The sequence below is a fragment of the Jaculus jaculus genome, chromosome 9 (assembly GCF_020740685.1).
Source record: "Jaculus jaculus isolate mJacJac1 chromosome 9, mJacJac1.mat.Y.cur, whole genome shotgun sequence".
Classification (NCBI taxonomy): domain Eukaryota; kingdom Metazoa; phylum Chordata; class Mammalia; order Rodentia; family Dipodidae; genus Jaculus; species Jaculus jaculus.
Genome location: NC_059110.1, coordinates 113,885,900 through 113,903,369, shown reverse-complemented (window position 1 = coordinate 113,903,369; position 17,470 = coordinate 113,885,900). Strand labels below are relative to the sequence as shown.

General features: G+C 56.3%; 2 protein-coding genes across 2 annotated transcripts; one reads left to right on the top strand and one right to left on the bottom strand.

Annotated features, from left to right (window-relative positions):
- The first annotated feature begins 1,482 nt into the window (after positions 1–1,482).
- Hap1 (huntingtin associated protein 1) lies at positions 1,483–11,109 on the top strand. Its single transcript, XM_045159559.1, has 14 exons — positions 1,483–1,627; positions 1,722–2,225; positions 3,497–3,573; positions 3,845–3,961; positions 4,082–4,257; positions 4,444–4,543; positions 4,633–4,699; positions 6,116–6,246; positions 6,614–6,688; positions 7,220–7,366; positions 7,525–7,616; positions 8,648–9,003; positions 9,395–9,587; positions 10,301–11,109. The coding sequence occupies exons 1-14, from the start codon at positions 1,483–1,485 to the stop codon at positions 10,620–10,622; spliced, it is 2,502 nt and encodes an 833-aa protein (XP_045015494.1). The 3' UTR covers positions 10,623–11,109.
- A 5,151-nt stretch (positions 11,110–16,260) lies between these two features.
- On the bottom strand, positions 16,261–16,681 carry Gast (gastrin). Its single transcript, XM_004655392.1, has 2 exons — positions 16,474–16,681; positions 16,261–16,361 (listed from the first exon to the last, which is right to left on the bottom strand). The coding sequence occupies exons 1-2, from the start codon at positions 16,679–16,681 to the stop codon at positions 16,261–16,263; spliced, it is 309 nt and encodes a 102-aa protein (XP_004655449.1).
- Positions 16,682–17,470: the final 789 nt, after the last annotated feature.

Below are 17,470 nucleotides of genomic sequence, written 5' to 3'. Positions count from 1 at the left end.
AGGACCCCCGTTGGAGGCTCAATTCCCCAGGACCCACGTTAGATGCATAAGGGGGCGCATGCTTCTGGAGTTCGTTTGCAGTGGCTGGAGGTCCTGGTGCGCCCATTCTCTCTCTATCTGTATCGCTCTCAAATAAATAAATAAAAATTTAAAAAAATTGATTCCAACACTTGAAGAGAAGCAGTAAGACACCCACGTTTTAGCCTGCAGCCCAGTCCAGTAGCGACAGCGTTCCTCAACCGTCACGGCTCACTGAGGCACGGGTCTGTGTCTTGAAGATCTACAGGATCAGTACAGAGCATGAGATAAAGTGTGCGCAGGGGCGGCGTGTGTGGGTGAGTTGGGGGGGGTCATCACAGTTAGACATTTAACTAGGCTCTCCCTGGAAGAACAGGTATTTGCCAGGATAGCAAGAGGTAGGCCACATGAGTGAGGGTTGGAGATAAAGAACATGCACTATGGGCTGGAGCGATGGATTGGCGATTAAGGCGCTTGTCTGCAAAGCCTAAGGATACAGGTTCAATTCTCCAGATCCCACGTCAGCTATCCCACATGATGGTGCATGCATCTGGAGTTTGTTTGCTGTGGCTAGAGGCCCTGGGTGTGTCCATTCTCTCTTTAATAAATAATTAAATATTTAAAATAAAACAGCAAAGAAAAGGGGGACCTGGAGACATGGTTTAGCGGTTAAGGCTTTTGCCTGCGAAGCCAAAGGATCTTGGTTCAATTCTCCAGGACCCACGTTAGCCAGATGCACAAGGGGGCGCACGCATCTGAGGCGGGGAGGGGGGATGGGAGTGCCAAGGCCTTCAGCCACTGCGAAGGAACTCCAGATGCGTGCGCCCCCTTGTGCATCTGGCTAACGTGGGTCCTGGAGAATTGAACCAAGATCCTTTGGCTTCGCAGGCAAAAGCCTTAACCGCTAAACCATCTCTCCAGCCCTCTCTCTGCCTTTTTCTATAAAGTAAAATAAAATAAAATAAAACCAAAAAATATATTTTAAAAACAAGAGCCGGGCGTGGTGGCGCAAGCCTTTCATCCCAGCACATGGGAGGCAGGAATGGGAGGATCGCAGTGAGTTCGAGGCCATCCTGAGACTACATAGTGAATTCCAGGTCAGCCTGAGCTAGAGTGAGACCCTACCTCGAAAAACAAAAAAGCGAAACAAAACAAACAAAAAAAGAAAGAAAGAAAAAAAAAAGAAGAACGTGCACAAGCAGAAAGATGGAAGATGCCGAGGGCGCGAGCGGGGGTTGAGAGCGCAACACGTTGATTTCTCAGCCAACCCGCCCGGGCAGACAGAGTGCGGACGGCCCCACCGCGGGGCACACTCTCCAGCCTGGGTCTGCGACGTGGGGGTGGCCGGTGCGACGTCAGCGAAGGCCGAGGGAAGCCGGGTCGGGAGCGCTCCTTCCCAGCCCCGCGAGCCCCTTTACCCACGTCCCGGGCAGCGGAGGCTTCGGACAAAACCATTGTCTAGAGATGGAGGAGGGGGAGAGGCTTCGCTCCGAACCCGAGCTCACGGAGCAAGCTGGGTACCCACCCAGCTTCACCCTCTTTTCCTTCGCTGAGATCGGCGACATCGCTGTGCCCTCACCACCAGCGCCTCTTTCGCGCGCGGTTCTGAGTCCCGGGTACCACTAGTTGCTCCTCGGTCACCTCCACCCCCCCCCCGGGGTCCCCGCGTGGTCCGGTCCAGTGGCGCCCGGCTCCCGGCCCAGGTTATAAAGGCTCGGCTGCTGCAGGCGACTGCGGAGCCAAGATGCGCCCGAAAGAGCAGGTGCAGAGCTGCGCGGGGGACGCGCCGGGGCCCGGACCCGGGCTCGGGGACCCGGCGGCGGCCACCCCCGCGCCCCCGCCTGCAGCCAGTCCCGTTTCTACGCCTCCGGCCGAGCCCGAACCCGCTCCCGCTCAGGCACCCGCGACCCCCGGACCGAGAGCAGCGTCCCGAGCGGCGACGACTGGGTCCCAGTCCGGAACCCGCCCGGCCTCCCAGGCGTCTGGACCCAAGGCTGGAGCGCAGCGCGCGTCCGGCCGGACAGGGCCGGATAATTCAGATGCACCGTGGACACGCTCGGTGTTCCAAGGCCCTTTCGGTCCCCGGGCCACTGGTCTGGGGACTGGAAAGGCCGAGGGAATCTGGAAGACACCTGCTGCCTACATTGGCAGGCGGCCCGGAGTGTCTGGCCCTGAGCGTACTGCCTTTATTCGAGAGCTGCAGGAAGGTAAACTGAGTCTCCCAGGATTCCAGAGCGGGCGCCACTAGGGCATGTCCACGAAGGAGGTGGTACCCCGAGCCGAGGCTCCCCGCCCCCCTCTGGCGCTCAGTCACCTCTCAGCCAACACCCCCCCCCCAAGTCAATCTGCTGTCTAGCGGGGCCTGTCTGGTCGCCCCTAGTCCATCTCCTCCTTCCTCTCGGGTTCCTGGATTTTTGTTAGTGCGTCAGGTCCAGGGCTCGTGCACCCCGCCCCCTCTAAGCGCCTGTTGCTGCGGCAGATCTGCGCACTCGGGTGTGTGTGTGTGTGGGGGGGGGCTCCCCGTCTACCGCAGTGCCAGCTAAGAGGCGGGGGCTGCGGGAGGCACTGCCTGGCGCGCTCTGAGCCTGCGCTGGCCCCGCAGGGGAGAGGTGGGGGCGGGGAGGACGGGGCAGGTTTTGACCCCTTCCTGGTTGCTGGGGTCTTCTTGGAGCCGGGGCTTCTGCCCCTTCTCTTCTGGGTGGGGGCAAATTGAGGCGCCAGCACTCCCCTACTCCGTGCTTTCTAAGTCCCTGCGTCCCCCTTACCACACGCAACAGGTGCTTGGTGGGTGCCTGCTTGTTTTTGTAGGACTCCAGTGAGCTGGCTGAGCTGCTGCTGGGTCAGAGACGATGTCAGTCTACGACCACAGTTCCCCTAGTTGCTTCCATACTCTTTTTAAATTTTTATTTTTATTTATTTGAGAGCAACAGACAGAGAAAGAGGTAGAGAGAGAGAGAGAGAGACAGAGAGAGAGAGAGACAGAGAGAGAGGGAGGGAGGGAGGGAGAATGGGCGCGCCAGGGCCTTCAGCCACTGCAAACGAACTCCAGATGCGTGCGCCCCCTTGTGCATCTGGCTAACGTGGGTCCTGGGGAATTGAGCCTTGAACCGGGGTCCTTAGGCTTCACAGGCAAGCGCTTAACCGTTAAGCCGTCTCTCCAACCCTGCTTCCATACTTTTAGGGGCCAGGGACCCAGGCATCCTGAGGGTCCAGTTTCCGAGCCTGTGGGAGATACTGTAATCTCCTAACTGCGCCCAGGTCCCTCCTGGGACAGAGACAGACAGAAACACAGAGAGAAAGAGAGGGAGACCCTCCCAAGTCCAGTGAGTCCTGGGAGGGAGCTGAGATCTGGGGCTGTAGAGGCTGCTGGGCGCAGGACAGAGCTGGGGCTCCTCACCCTGGGCTTTGGTGTAAGGGAAGTGATGAGCTGTGGTCAGTAGGTGCTTATCCTGAGCTCCCTGGTTCTTCCCTCCTACAGCACTGTGCCCGAACCTACCTCCAGCCAAGACAATCACCAAGGATGACATCAAAGAGATGATGTATTTGCTGGAGGAGGTGTGTACTGCCTTCCCTACCCAGGCCAGCTTTCAACTTTAGCTAGACCCCCATTTCAGTTCTTCCCTGCAAAGGGTATGGCTGTTGTCTGTTTCCTGTGGCTAATCTGGACTGATCTAGAGTGGGTGAATAGTACACTCTGGTTTAGTTCTCAGAGAACACGGGTGTGGGGAGGGTTTCCTCTTGTGAGCCTATCCCAGACGTCTCTCACCTGTCTGGGAGGGTCCCCCAAAACTGGGAAAGTATTTCGCATGGGTTGTGGTCTCTGCAGAAAGAGCGGGACCTGAACACAGCAGCTCGCATCGGACAGTCCCTGGTGAAACAGAACAGCGTTTTGATGGAGGAGAACAGCAAGCTGGAAGCCATGTTGGGCTCAGCCAGGGAAGAGGTAAGGGACTGGAAGCAGAGGAGGGAGGAGGCGGCAGCGAGTCCCCTCCTCCAAGCCCGCACCTGCCCCGCACCTGCGTCCTCCAATGACCAGGCCCTCTGCTCCCCTCTCTCCTGCCAGATCTTACACCTCAGACGCCAGGTGAACTTGCGAGATGACCTCCTTCAACTCTACTCAGACTCTGATGATGATGATAATGATGATGAAGAGGAGGAGGAAGAAGAGGAGGAGGAGGAAGAAGAATGTGAAGGAGAACAAGATCGGCAGCATGACCATCCCTACGGCGCCCCCAAGCCGTGCGTGCCCTGCCTTTGCATCGGATGGTCCCCTTCTCTGAGCCTTACTTTGCCCAGTTGTCAGTGAGGTCATGGGCACCTGCCAGCCTCGCTGTTGCAAGGCGTTAAGACCCACGCCCTTCCCTGGGGTTGGGAAGCCCTGGGTGGGGGAGGGGCGAGGGCTGACTCCCGTTGCTCCCTCACCAGGCCCCCCCAGGAGGAGTCGCTGCACCGCTGCCCGCAGCTGGAAGCGTTGCAGCAGAAGCTGAGGCTGCTGGAGGAGGAGAACGACCAGCTGAGAGAGGAGGTGAGGACCGGAAGGAGGGCACCCCCCGGGGCGGGGGCGGGAGGTGATGGCCCTGCCCCTTCCTTCCTCCCCCCCCTCCTTCCCTGCAGGCCTCTCACCTCGACACCCTGGAGGACGAGGAGCAGATGCTCATACTGGAATGTGTGGAGCAGTTCTGTACGTGATATAACCAGTGGGAGGGGGGACTGTCCCTAGGAGTGGGGGGAAGGACTCAGGATTTAAGAGTCTGTCTGGAGATCCAAGTTTAGGGTGTTTTCAGTTGTGTGAGCTCAGACAAGTTCCTTGGCCTCTCTGAGCCCTCATCTTTAAAATGAGGATCAACTATTTTGGCCTACTGATCTTCCCAGGGTTTATGAGGTGCAAGGGGGGGCACCGTCACCAGACACGGTGTTGGCATCCCTATAGTACCAGCATGAAAGTAGAGACAGGAAGCCCAGGAGTTCAAGGCCAGCCTCACAACGTAGTGGGTTTGAGGCCGGCCCTGTCTCAAAGGGGGGGGGGGGTGCCATAGTTGAAAAAGTGCTTTGTGCAAAGTGTGCAGAGCGAGGCAGAAGCCACCGGGCAGCTTGAAGCCTCCTCTCTTATCTGGGACTGTGAATAAAGAGCAGAGTGTCCACGGCTGGGGCAGCTCAGCGTCGTGAATGGGGTGGGAGCTGTGCCCAGCACCACCCCAGATGGCACTTTTCTGTTTCCGGGGACCTCAAGTCTAGTTGAGACACAGGGCGAACAGCAGTTGGCTCACGCTGTCTCTTCCCCTCCGTCCTGACCTCCCTGGGTTGGGCAGCTCCCTGCGTGGCCGCAGGAGTGAAGCCAGTGCCCAAGTCTTGCTGCTTCTACTTGCCGGACATGGCTCAGGCCTTTCTTGACCCCTCTAGCCCATGACGCGCCTTAATAGGAGTTCCCTTCCAGGCCTTTCTGCATACAGCCCAGATGCTTCCGAGCTCAGATGAGCTGGGGCATGATCAGGGTGGCATGGCCGCCGACCCAGATGAGTTCTCTAAAGATCACATCTGGCCCTGTCACTCCTCTGCCTAAAATCCCAAAATAGTTTCCCACTGGCCAAAGTATAGCCCCGGTCTCTTCCCTGGTTTCTGCGTTCTGGGCTCCGATCGTGTGTGGCTTTTCCACAGTCCTCCCCGGGCCTCTGTCTTCTGTTTTTGCATGGTGAGGACTCACTCGCCCTGTGGTCTTAGCATCTTCATCTTCAAGGAGTCCTCCCCAGCCTCGCGGTGCTGGCTTGAGGAGAATGCTGCAGTTGTGGTGCCCTTTCCCCTGCCCCTGCCCTGCACCTCCACGTTGGCTCCCCCTTGGCCCACGATATGGATGACCCTGTTCCCAGCTAGACCAGAGCTCAGTGTGGGATGAAACCAGGTCCCGGTCCCGCAGTCAGTGTCATTTCTCGGAAAGAAAACCTGAATGAAGGATCCCCAGCAAGTCCCGCGGGTCCTTTGGCTGTGCAGGAGCTGAGTGCGGGGGGGGGGGGGGGAGGGGGAGGGGGAGGGGGAGGGTGGCGGGGGGTCCACAGACACTTGGGGCCTGGGCTGACCGGTGCCTGCTGCCCGCGCACTGCAGCCGAGGCCAGCCAGCAGATGGCTGAGCTGTCCGAGGTGCTGGTGCTGCGGCTGGACAACTACGAGCGGCAGCAGAAGGAGATCACCCAGCTGCAGGCCCAGATCGAGACGCTGCAGCAGCGCTGCCAGTCGGTGAGCCGCGCTCTCGAAGCCCACCCCCTTCTTGAGGCCCCGTGGGGACCCCAGCCTCCTCCTCCCTGCTGCCCCTTATGGAGAGCTCTGGGCTCCACCAGGCCTGTGTAGGCACCAGAGTCGGCAGAGATACCAGAGAGCCACTTGTCCTACCTGGTCACTGTCGCAAAAAGAGGGACTGGGTTCTTCCAGACAGGGTCCTCGTCTCCCCCAGGAGCCAGGTCACAGGACTCTCCTACCTTACTGCCTCTCAGTCCACACGACCTCCTTCGAGGACTGCCAGAGACGGATGTGGGAGGACTTGCTGGGACAGGGCGGGCAGGGGTGGGGGGACTTGGTGGGGCTCACACATTCTGGCGTCTTCCAGTATGGAACTGAGACGGAAAAGCTGCAGCGCCAGCTGGCTTCAGAGAAGGGAGGCCATACGCAGTTCCCAGCAGAGGTGAGGTGGCCCGTGCTCCAGCCCTGCTCTTGAGAGCCTCACCTAGGCTGGGGACCCAGGCCCTTGGGAGCTGCTTGACTCCCCCGAAGGGACAGAGCAGCTTATAGGCAGGGCTTGGGTTTTCTTGTCCCTTTCTGCCCTCTCCGGGTCTGGCCCGCTGCTCAGTAGGTGGCAGCTCTGTAGGGGTCTGAGAGGGGTGGAGAGAGCAGGGTCTTGCCCGCATGTCTCTGGTTGGGGCTGGAGCCTCTTGAGGCCTTTTGGTCTGAGGCAAAAGCTAGCAAGAAACTGGGCGTGGTGGCGCACACCTTTGATCCCAGCACTTGGGAGGCGGAGGTAGGAGGATCACTGACAGCTCAAGGCCAGCCTGAGACTACATAGTGAATTCCAGGTCAGCTGGGGCTAGAGCGAGACCCTATCTTTAGAAAAGAAAGAAAGAAAGAAAGAAAGAAAGAAAGAAAGAAAGAAAGAAAGAAGGAAGGAAAGAAGAAAGAACCAAGAGTGCCTGACCAGACATCCTTGGGTTCCTGGCAGAGCCAGCGGATGGGTCCCCAGATGCAGAACCTGCGGGTGAAGGTCATAGACTGCGGGGGCAGGCCGCACTTGCACCATGAGGTGGCGAAGAGCCTGTGCCAGCATTCCCCCATGCCCGTCACCCACTATGCATACAGCATGCCTCTGGTGAGGATGTTCTCTATGCCCCCCCCATACACTTTAACTCCCAGTGCCTTGCATCTCACCGTGCTGGCTGATTTTTGTCCTTGATAGTCCTTTTCTGTGAACGCGGGGCAGGGTCCCTTGGGGGCATCTTCTAGCAGTGTCCCCCCTCTCCACTGTAGGAAGCACTCCCAAGTTTCCAGGAGACTCTGGCTGAGGAGCTCAGGACGTCCCTAAGGAGGATCATCTCAGATCCTGAGTACTTCGTGGAGAGGTGCGGAGCTGGGATCCCCCCAGCTTGGCCCAACCATGCTCCTCCTCATCCGCTCATGGGCTGCGGCCTTCCTGGAGGGGGGAGGGGACGGCCTTCCCGCTGCTGCCCCCCTGCGCTCCCCGGGCGTCCCTTCCGCGTTCCTGCCCTGCCCAGCCCCTGTGCAGCGTGATTGGGTCCCAAGGGCTTTGCAGTTTCAGCCTCCCCGTCCCCGTCTCCGCACACTGAAGGACCTGTTCTCTGTTGAGGACTTAGGGGATGCCTGTGGGGGAGACGTCAGACCTAGGGTAAGCGGCCTAGGGGCGCCTTATCGCTCATCCTCACGTTTCAGACAACCACCTGGTTCTCTGAATGGAACTCCCCCACCCCCACCCTTGGGAAGGCCGTGTTCTCTGGGCCTGTTCAGCTGAGTGTTTTTTTCTGGGAAGAAGATGCCCCCTTTTCCTTCAGATCTTGGCCTTCCCCCTCCCCGCTCCAGGGGGCTGTTTGCTTTAAGGCTGCTCCATGTGGAGTCCAAAGCCTTCCTTTTTCTTGGCAAGGGGCTAAGACAGCCGTGGCTCAACAGCTGGAAACAGCTGGGGCTCAGTCCCAGCTTGGCTTCTTCGTGCCCTTGGGCAAGTCGCTTGACCAGTCTGAGTCTGACTGCAATGGAGATGTTCCTATGGCAACTAGGTCTGGGGAGCCATGTCCTCCTAGCTGCTCTTTTCCATACAGGAGGGTGGGGAACGAAGGGGAAGGTGGGGAGGGGGCATAGCTTTTCCTCCTGCCGGGAGCGCTGGCTGGGTATTGGAAGGTCTGAAGCTAGTTCTTACCCCCCCCCCCCATCCCCTGTCCCCGTCCCCTGGCTGAGACAGGGCTGGGAAGGACCATCAGGGTCTATAGGCTGGGGCAGGACAGGAGCACCCACGCAGGGGGGGCCTGCAGGTTGGACTCTGGAGGAGAGTTCTGGGGAGTGGAGCAGGTGCCAGGAGTCCGGTGGGGCTGGCAGGCAAGGACGTTGCTGTCCCCCCGCTCAGACGTGACCTTCACTACAGGGAAGAGCGAGAGCCGGAGCCGGGTGTGATGCCACCACCGGAAGACCTCATGCCACCAGAAGAACTTGAGCCTCCTGAGGAGCTGGTGCCTGAGGAGGAGCTGGGGGCCATGGAAGAGGTGGGGACGGCGGAGGAAGGGCTGGAGGAAGAGGCCGAGGTGGCCTCCGAGGAGACTGAGGCCTGGGAGGAGTTGGAACCGGAGCTGGATGAGGCCACGACGATGAACGTGGTGACCTCCGCCCTGGAGGCCAGTGGCCTGGGCCCTTCGCATCTGGACATGAAGTGTGTCCTCCAGCAGCTGTCCAACTGGCAAGATGCCCATCACAGGCGGCAACTGAAACGGAAGGTCCAGAAAGGTGAGTGCTCCCGTGGGGCCCTCCTGCCAGCCAGCCAGCCGTCAAGCCACAGGCCGTCAAGCCGATGAGGATGAGAGGCGAGGGTAGGTGAGCCCCTCCAGTGCTTACCCCAGCCCGCCCCAGCCCAGTGTGCTGATTTGCATGGACTTTGCATACCATTTGCATAGGCACCTCAGGTCCCCTTTGGCAGGAACCGCGGCCCCAGTGCTTATTTCTGTGGAATTGGCTTATGCGTCCAGCTCTCCACCCACTTTCCTCCTGGGGGCTGGGGTAGGGGTCAGGGCTGGGACTGTATCCCCCTCATTGCGCCTCAGTTTCCTGTCTCTGCCCACCCCCTTCCCCTACCCTCCACCCTTAACTCCCTTATCCCCAAGGCTCCCCAAACCTGCAGCAGTGGCAGCCGCAGGCCAAAACAAACATGGGGGGCGGGATCGAGGAGCAGCAGCCCAGGGTGCCGACCCAGGACTCTCAGAGGCTGGAGGAGGACAGGGCCAGCCACCCTCCCATGTCCTGGGAGGAAGAGAGGCCTTCTGGGGCCACCTAGGCCACCACCTGCAAGGGCCACGGTCGCATCCATCCCCTGGGTGAGTGTGGAGGTGGGCTAGGGTCTCCTGCAGGGTGGTGGGCTGGGCCAGGGGCTCCTCTCCCCAGTTAGAAACCCCAGATTTGGGGAGCTACACGTGCTGAGGGCGCATCTTCTGGCCCATGAGGAGCTCTCAGTGAAATCACAGACGCTCACACTCAATGGATCCTTTACCCATGCGCTAGCTCCTTTGATCCTCATGCCCTTGTAGGTGAGTTTGATCGTGCCCTGCTATTAAGTCAGAAAACTGACGTTCAGGGGGCTTAGGTGACTTGCCCAAGGTCACACGGCTAGGAGCAGGTCTGAGCCTGGGCTCCGCAGTAGGTAGTGAAGATCTAAGCTAGCTTCACCACTGTGCGCGGCATCCTCCCTCTAGTGTTGCCCGGGAGCCCCACCCGACCTGCTGGGTCAGCCCTGACATTTGCAACTCCCTGGCAGCCTCCCTTACTTAGATCTGGTCTGCTGCCACTCTGCTGGCCTCCTGAGCACCAGTGCGTGGGATAGCACTGGCCACTGCAGGTCAGTGTAAGGTTGTGCAGGTTGTAAGCTGAACTGTGACCTCTGCGTGGCCAGCAGTGGGCGGGACCTGCACAACTATCAGTGGTGGCTTTCTGCCTCCTCATACAGCTGACCCCCCCCCCACCCCCTTCTGCTGCCCCAGCTAGGCCTGTGGTTGTCAGGTTCACGGGTCACATCCACCCCGTTCTCTTCCAGGCTTTGCTGTTTCCCAGCAGCCTGCAGAGATCCCACAGACAGCTTGAGACCCCTCCTTCCGCTGCCTGGCCAAGTCCTACCCGCCCCAGACCCTCCTTCCTCTCCTCTGAAATGGGAGCCCATGTCTGTCGCCAGCCCTCCCTCTGTTCTGACAAGCCTGAGGTGCCAAGCCTCTGCCCTCTTCGGGGACAGACTGAAGGAACCTCGGCCCTCGTTCTGCAACTGGTGCCAAAGCTGCGGCTGCTGGGCCTGGATCAGGTGGTGGCCCCAGGGGCGGAAGCAGCCTGTGGGAAGGCTGGCTAGCTACCAGACCCAACTCTGAGACGGCTGTCACTGGTCAGGGCAGGGGCCTAGGTCCAAGAGTAGGCAGTGATTCTGAGGACCGTCAACCCCTTCTGCCCCCAGTCCCAAATAAAGGGACCCACCCCCGGCTCTGGTTGACGCCTAGGGACCCTATCCTCTGGTGTTCTTCACCCTTCCTGGTTTCTGTCACTGTGTGTAACCGGAAGTGTGTCCCAGTGGGGCTGGGTGAGGGGTCCCCGTGTCCCATGTTGCCCATGGCTTGTGAATTTTGAGGCTCCTTGCCTAGGGCCCCCCCCCTCACACTGTCCTCCTCAGCGCCCTTCCTTCCTCCCTTCTAGATGTTCTCTCCTTGCTCACGTCTTTGCCCATCAGTAGCTGGTGGTCTGGGGCTGGGGTCCCCCTCGGTGCCTGCTGCGCCCCTACAGCGCTTCTCAGTCTTGTAGCTTGTCGGCCTGTGTACGCGGTGCTCGTGCAATGTAGGAAATAAAGGACCTGTGTGCTCCCTGGGCCAGCCTGCTCAGTCTTCCTCAGGAACCTGGTGTGCGCCTGTGTGTGCAGGTGTGCGGGCGCCCCCGGCGCGTACTCTGCATGGATGGACAGCGTATGAAAGTGAAAATAGACCGATTGGATGACATGTCAGGGCCCTCCATTAAATATAAATACCCACACCTGAGGGGTAATGTGACACGCGTTTATCAAAGGGTGTGAGAGGCTCGGCCAGGTTCATTGACCCGCCCATGGATCTAACAACCGGTTGCCATGCCGCAGTCAAACCCAAGTCTTTAGTTTCTTTCTGAATCCGCGCTGCCCCAGGACCGTCGTTGGGCCCTGTTCATGCAAGTCAAGAGGGAGGAGCATAGCCCGCTGACATAGGCTGAGATTCCCCCCTGGAAACAACTAGCTCATCGGAAAGACACCCTAGAAAAGCACTTGGTGGGAGTGAGGAGGTGACAGGAAGCTAACGGCAGAGGGGGAGGGGTCAGGCAAGAAGCCTCAGTGCCCCTGCGGACCCACGTTAGCCAGATGGACAAGGGGGCGCACGCGTCTGGAGTTCGTTTGCAGTGGCTGGAGGCCCCAGCGCGCCCATTCTCTCTCTCTCTCTCTCTCTCTCTCTCTCTGTTGCTCTCAAATAAATAAGAATAAACAAAAAATTAAAAAAAAAAGAATATGGCTCTTGACCTCTCAAAGCGTGGTCCAGGCTGGCAGTGCGGCTCAGTAGGCAGAGTGCTCGCCTCGTCTAGTCTTCAGCCCCAGGTCGCCGAGAGGAGCCTCTAAACCAGGCACAGTCATGGAAGAAGGGAATTTACTTGAAGCTTACAGATCCAGATGAAGTTCCATAGTGGCAGAAGTTGGCCCCCTGTTATAGGACCAAACAGAGAGAGAGAGAAAAGCCAAAAGCCACCACAAGCAAGCACACTTCAGGAACCCCAGGCAGAACTCGGGCCCTTTGTATATCTTAGGTCGGAGTTCAGATTCGCCTTAGGGCTGGACCCTAAGATCCACCCGCAGAGACATGTTTTCCTGCCAGGAGGCAAGCAGATCTAAATTACAATCTTTTTTTTTTTTTTTTTTTTTGAGGTAGGGTCTCACTCTAACCCATGCTGACCTGGAACTCCCTATGTAATCAGGGTGGCCAATCCTCCTACCTCTGCCTCCTGAGTGCTGGGATTAAAGGCGTGTGCCACCATGCCGGGCTCTAAATTACAGCCATTAATAAACTCCAAGCTGAGCGTGGTGGCGCAGGCCTTTAATCCCAGCACTCGGGAGGCAGAGGTAGGAGGATCGCCGTGAGTTCAAGGCCACCCTGAGACTAGAGTTAATTCCAGGTCAGCCTGGACCAGAGTGAGACACTACCTCGAAAAACCAAAAATAAATAAATAAAAATAAACTCCAGACAGCCACACCTGGCATGCAAGAAACCCTGGGTTTGATACCTAGCACCTCACGCACTGGGTGTGGTGGCACTTGCCTGTGATGCCAGCCCTCAGGTGGAGGCATGAGGGTCAGAAGTTCAAAGTGTGGGCTGGGGAAATGGCTTAGTGGTTAAGGAGTTTGCCTGTGAAGCCTAAGGACCTTGGTTTGATTCCCCAGGACCCAAGTAAGCCAGATGCACAATGGGGCACATGCATCTGGAGTTCGTTTGCAGTGGCTAGAGGCCCTGGCGCGCCCATTCTCTCTCTCTGTCTCTTCCTCTCTCTCTCTCTCTCAAATAAATAAATAAAATATTTTTTTTTAAAAAGTTGAAAGTGTGTTCCAGACCAGTGTTTGCAATGTGGGAATCAGAAATGCAAAACCCTCAGCTTCCCCATAAGGCCTATAGAATCAGCCCCGCAGGTCAGCACAAGCCCCAGGTAAGTGACGCACGTGTGTTGGAACTTGAGGTGCAGGGCGGCCGAGCCCCGCGCAGGTGCCCAGCTGGCCGAGGCTGCCCTCGGGTCACCATACTGCTACTCGCCCTGCCGAGGCAGAAAGAGGGAAAGTCCTCGGCAGGGAGTGCCCGGTGCCACCACAGGGCACAGCCAGCCGTCTGCAATGGCGAGTCCCGGGGTGTAAGGCACCAGTAGTGTCCGTCACAGTCCACCCCTTGTGCCACCCAGGTGAACACAGGCTCCATGGAGTGTTTCACCTTGGCATGCTGGGTTAGTGCTTTGTCGATGGGACACAATACCCAGCTTGGGCACCATGGCTATATTTTGGTGGGACACATCACCCCGTATCCCTTAAGGTGATTTTCTTTTTTTTTTTCCGAGGGGGGTTAAGGACAGGGGAAAGGATGGTATCAATGCACGGTGTACCTGTACTAAGTATGTCCATTAAAAAGAAAAAAAAGCTTGCTGGGTCTGGTGGCGCACGCCTTTAGTCCCAGCACTCAGGAGGCAGAGGTAGGAGGATCACCGTGAGTTTGAGGCCACCCTACTTCGAAAAACCAATAATAATAATAATAATAATGTAAAAAATAAAATAAAATAATTTTTTTCTTTTTTTAATTTTCTTTTTTTTTTTAAATTTATTTGAGAGAGAAAGAGGATGGGTGTGCCAGGGCCTCCATCCACTGCAAACAAACTCCAGACGCATGTGCCACCTATTGCATCTGGCTTACATGGGTTTTGGGGAATTGAACCTAGATCCTTTAGCATTGCAGGCAAGTGCCTTAACCACTAAGCCATCTCTCCAGCCCGTAAGTTCTTTCTTAAGAGAGTCTCTTATGACAAGCAACAGCCAACCAATTCCTCAGCCCTTATCATTGTCATCGCACCAGTCTCTTGGATATTAAAGCAACGGCGTTAGCAAGTATTCTCTTCCACCTGCACCTCATTCCTGACTCACACAAGATGAGTGAATATCAGGAAGTGATGCTACACTTGTAGCTCAGGGGTAGATGCTAGACAAGCATTCACACAGCCCTGGGTTTGATCCCAGCAACACACACCCACACACACACCCATACACACACCCGCACCCACACACTCACACACACCCACACACACCCGTGATGCCACAGCCTCCTGGGTGTTGCCAACATCCCATTTTGCCTTAACAAAGGAGGATGGCTGGTGAAGGACCAAGTTCTAAATCGCATTACTAGGGTCCACTTCCTACAACCCCTTCTGGTACCAACTGTCTTAGGACAGACAGACATGGAGAATGGAGACAAGGAGTTGGATGCAGATAGTTTATTTAGATGGTGGTTCCCAGGAGCACCAATGAGTGTGAGGATGCAAGCCCGGGAAGGGAAGGAAGCCAATAAAGATTGTCATGGAGGCTGGAGGGATGGCTTAGTGGTTAAGATGTTTGTCTGCAAAGCCAAAGGACCCAGGTTCAACTCCCCAGGACCCACGTTAGCCAGATGCACAAAGGGGTGCATGCATCTGGAGTTCACTTGCAGTGGCTGGAGGCCTTGGCGTACCCATTTTCTCTGTCAAATAAATAAATATAAAATTAAAACAAAAAAAAGAATGTCATTGAGCAGGGTGTGGTGGTGCATGCCTTTAATCCCAGCACTTGGGAGGCAGGAGGAGGAGGACCAATATGTGTTCGAGGCCATCCTGGGACTACAAAGGGGGTTTCAGGTCAGCCTGGGCTAGAATGAGTCACTACCTCACACCTGATAACCTGAGTTTGGATTCTCAGAACCCATGTGAAACAGACACACCGGAGCCTGTATCCTTAATCCTGGAGCTCCTGTGTCAAGATGGGAGGTGGAGGCAGGAGGACCCCAGAAGCGCGTAGGTTAGAAAGCCTGACATGTAGCCGTGAGCAAGATAGATCACCTCAAGCAAGGTGGAAGCGGAGGCCTTCCACACACACACACACACACACGCACGCACGCACGCACGTGCGCGCACGCGCGCGCGTCACTGAGGGCTAAGGACGTAGTTCGGTTGGTAGAATGCTTGCTTATCATGCATGAGCCCCAGGTGTGATCTCTGGCACATCATAAACTCAGCATGGTGGTGAGCACCTGTGACCCTAGCACTCAGGAGGTGAAGGCAGGAGGTCTTTAAGTTCAAGGTCATCCTCCACTATATCTACATGAGATCCTATCCTCCCCTCCAAAAAGAATTTTACGAGCCAGGCATGGTGGCGCACGCCTTTAATCCCAGCACCTGGGAGGCAGGGTAGGAGGATCGCTGAGAGTTCGAGGCCACCCTGAGACTCCATAGTGAATTTCAGGTCAGCCTGGGCTACAGTGAGACCCTACCTTGAACCCCCCCAAAAAAGTAAAATATATATGTACAATATTGATAAATATAGTTGCTCTTCTCTTGTAATACTGTCTTTTTTATAAGAGTAATTTTCTTTTAAATATTTTATTTATTTGTTTGTTTGAGAGAGAGAGTGAGTGAGTGAGTGAGAGAGAGAGAGAATGGGCATATCAGGGACTCTAGCCACTGCAAATGAACTCCAGACACATGTGCCACCTTGTGCATCTGGCTATATGTGGGTACTGGGGAGTTAAACCTGGGTCCTTTGGCTTTGCAGGTAAGTGCCTTAACTGCCAAACCATCTCTCCAACACCTCCCTTTTTTTTTTGAGGTAGAGTCTCTCTCTAGCCCAGGCTGACCTGGAATTCACTAGGTTGTCTCAGGTTGGCCTTGAACTCACAGAGATCCTCCTACCTCTGCCTCCCAATATGCCTGGCTAAAATTTAAAAATATATATTTTGACAAAAAGGAAAGAAAGAAAAAGAAAACCAAGCCAGGTGTAGTGGCACACGCCTTTAATCCCAGAACTCAGGAGGCAGAGGTAGGAGGATCGCCATGAGTTCGAGGTCACGCTGAGACAACCTAGTGAATTCCACGTCAGCCTGAGCTAGAGTGAGACCCTACCTCAAAAAAAAAAAAAAAAAAAAAAAAAGAAAGAAAGAAAGAAAAGAAAAGAAAAGAAAAGAAAAGAAAAGAAAAGAAAACCAACAAAACTGGCTACATATCCCTCCACCTCTTCTCCCACCCACGGACCCTTGTTCATTGTTGCTGTCTTATCCTTGACCCTAGGGGATGTTCAACTCTCCCCTCTGTCTCAAACAGCCACGCTGCCAGTTCTTGTCCCGCAGCCCATGACTCGATCCAGTGACTCATTGGAAGCTGGTTTATTTTGAAATGCTTTGCACAGCACAGGGCTGGAGGGGTCAGGCTGCGGAGCTCTGAAGGATGGTGCTATGGATGCTCGTCCCCTTCCTCAGCACTACGGCGGCCGAAGTCCATCCATCCGTATGCCTCCTCTTCCTCCAGCCATGGCCCCTGCTTCTTGGACAGTTCTGAGGAAGCGACAGGAGGTGAGAATGAGAGGACGCTGCTTCTCCAGGATGGGAGATGGGACCAGCGGGGAAGACGTGCGTGGCCAAACCCGGCTGGGTCCGCAGCTCTTACCTATGAGACCTGGGGGACCCTGAGGCCCCAGCTGCCTTCGGTGGTGTGAGACGGGACCCAGCTGGTCCAGCCCGTGTGGCTCCAGGCCCCTGTTGGTCCCTGGACCCGAGAGTGTGTCCTGTAGCTGGGAGTGGGGCTTCCAAGAGGCTTCGGAGAAGGCGGCCAGAGCCAGCGCTAGGATCAGCATGCACACACACAGTCGCTGCATATTGTCTGCAAAGGCAAGAGGGCTGGGTTTCAAGGGGCGGGCTGTCCCCATGAAGGCTCAAGAGTGGAGGGGCTGGGCTGGAGAGATGGCTTAGCGGTTAAGCGCTTGCCTGTGAAGCCTAAGGACCCCCGTACAAGGCTGGATTCCCCAGCACCCACAAAAGCCAGATGCACAAGGTGGCGCATGCATCTGCAGTTCGTTTGCAGTGGCTGGAGGCCCTGGCGTGCCCACTCTCTCACTATCTGCCTCTTTCTCTCTCTGTCTGCCTGTCACTCTCAAATAAATAAATAAATAAACTAAAATATAAAATAAAAGAGTGGAAGGGCTGGACCAGATGGGCTTTAACTCCCAGCTCCTCCTTGCCAACCGACGTGTGTGGGGTTGGTTCTCTTCTCCAGTGCCTGCCTAGTTCCCATAGGTTCTTGCCCCTCCCTTTCCTCCTTGTCCACTCAGTAACAGCCACTGCTTTCATGGGAGAAAGTATGAATCTAGAAGTGTGGTTTCCAAACTTCTGTGCAGGATTGGAAGCTTGGTCAGTGGTTCTGTAGATGGTTTAGTCTTCTGAGTTAAAACAAACAAACAAACAAACTTTTTTTTGTTATTGTTTTTTTTACAAGGCAGGGTATTACTCTAGCCCGGCCTGACCTGGAACTTACTCTGAAGCCCCAGGCAGGCCTTGAACTCCTGGCCATCCTCCTACCTCTGCCTCCTGAGTGAGTGCTGAGATTAAAGGTGTATGCCACCATGCCCTGCTAAAGGGAACTTTTGTTGTGTTGTTTCGAGGTGGGG

Bases quoted from the DNA above. Each gene is read 5' to 3' on its own strand.
- Hap1 (XM_045159559.1), top strand. From the start codon at position 1,483: ATGGAGGAGGGGGAGAGGCTTCGCTCCGAACCCGAGCTCACGGAGCAA. The intron at 1,628-1,721 runs GTCCCGGGTACC...CTCCCGGCCCAG, and splicing joins TCTTTCGCGCGCGGTTCTGA to GTTATAAAGGCTCGGCTGCT. The intron at 3,962-4,081 runs GTAAGGGACTGG...CTCTCCTGCCAG, and splicing joins TGGGCTCAGCCAGGGAAGAG to ATCTTACACCTCAGACGCCA.
- Gast (XM_004655392.1), bottom strand. From the start codon at position 16,681: ATGCAGCGACTGTGTGTGTGCATGCTGATCCTAGCGCTGGCTCTGGCC. The intron at 16,362-16,473 runs GTAAGAGCTGCG...TCGCTTCCTCAG, and splicing joins GGGTCCCCCAGGTCTCATAG to AACTGTCCAAGAAGCAGGGG.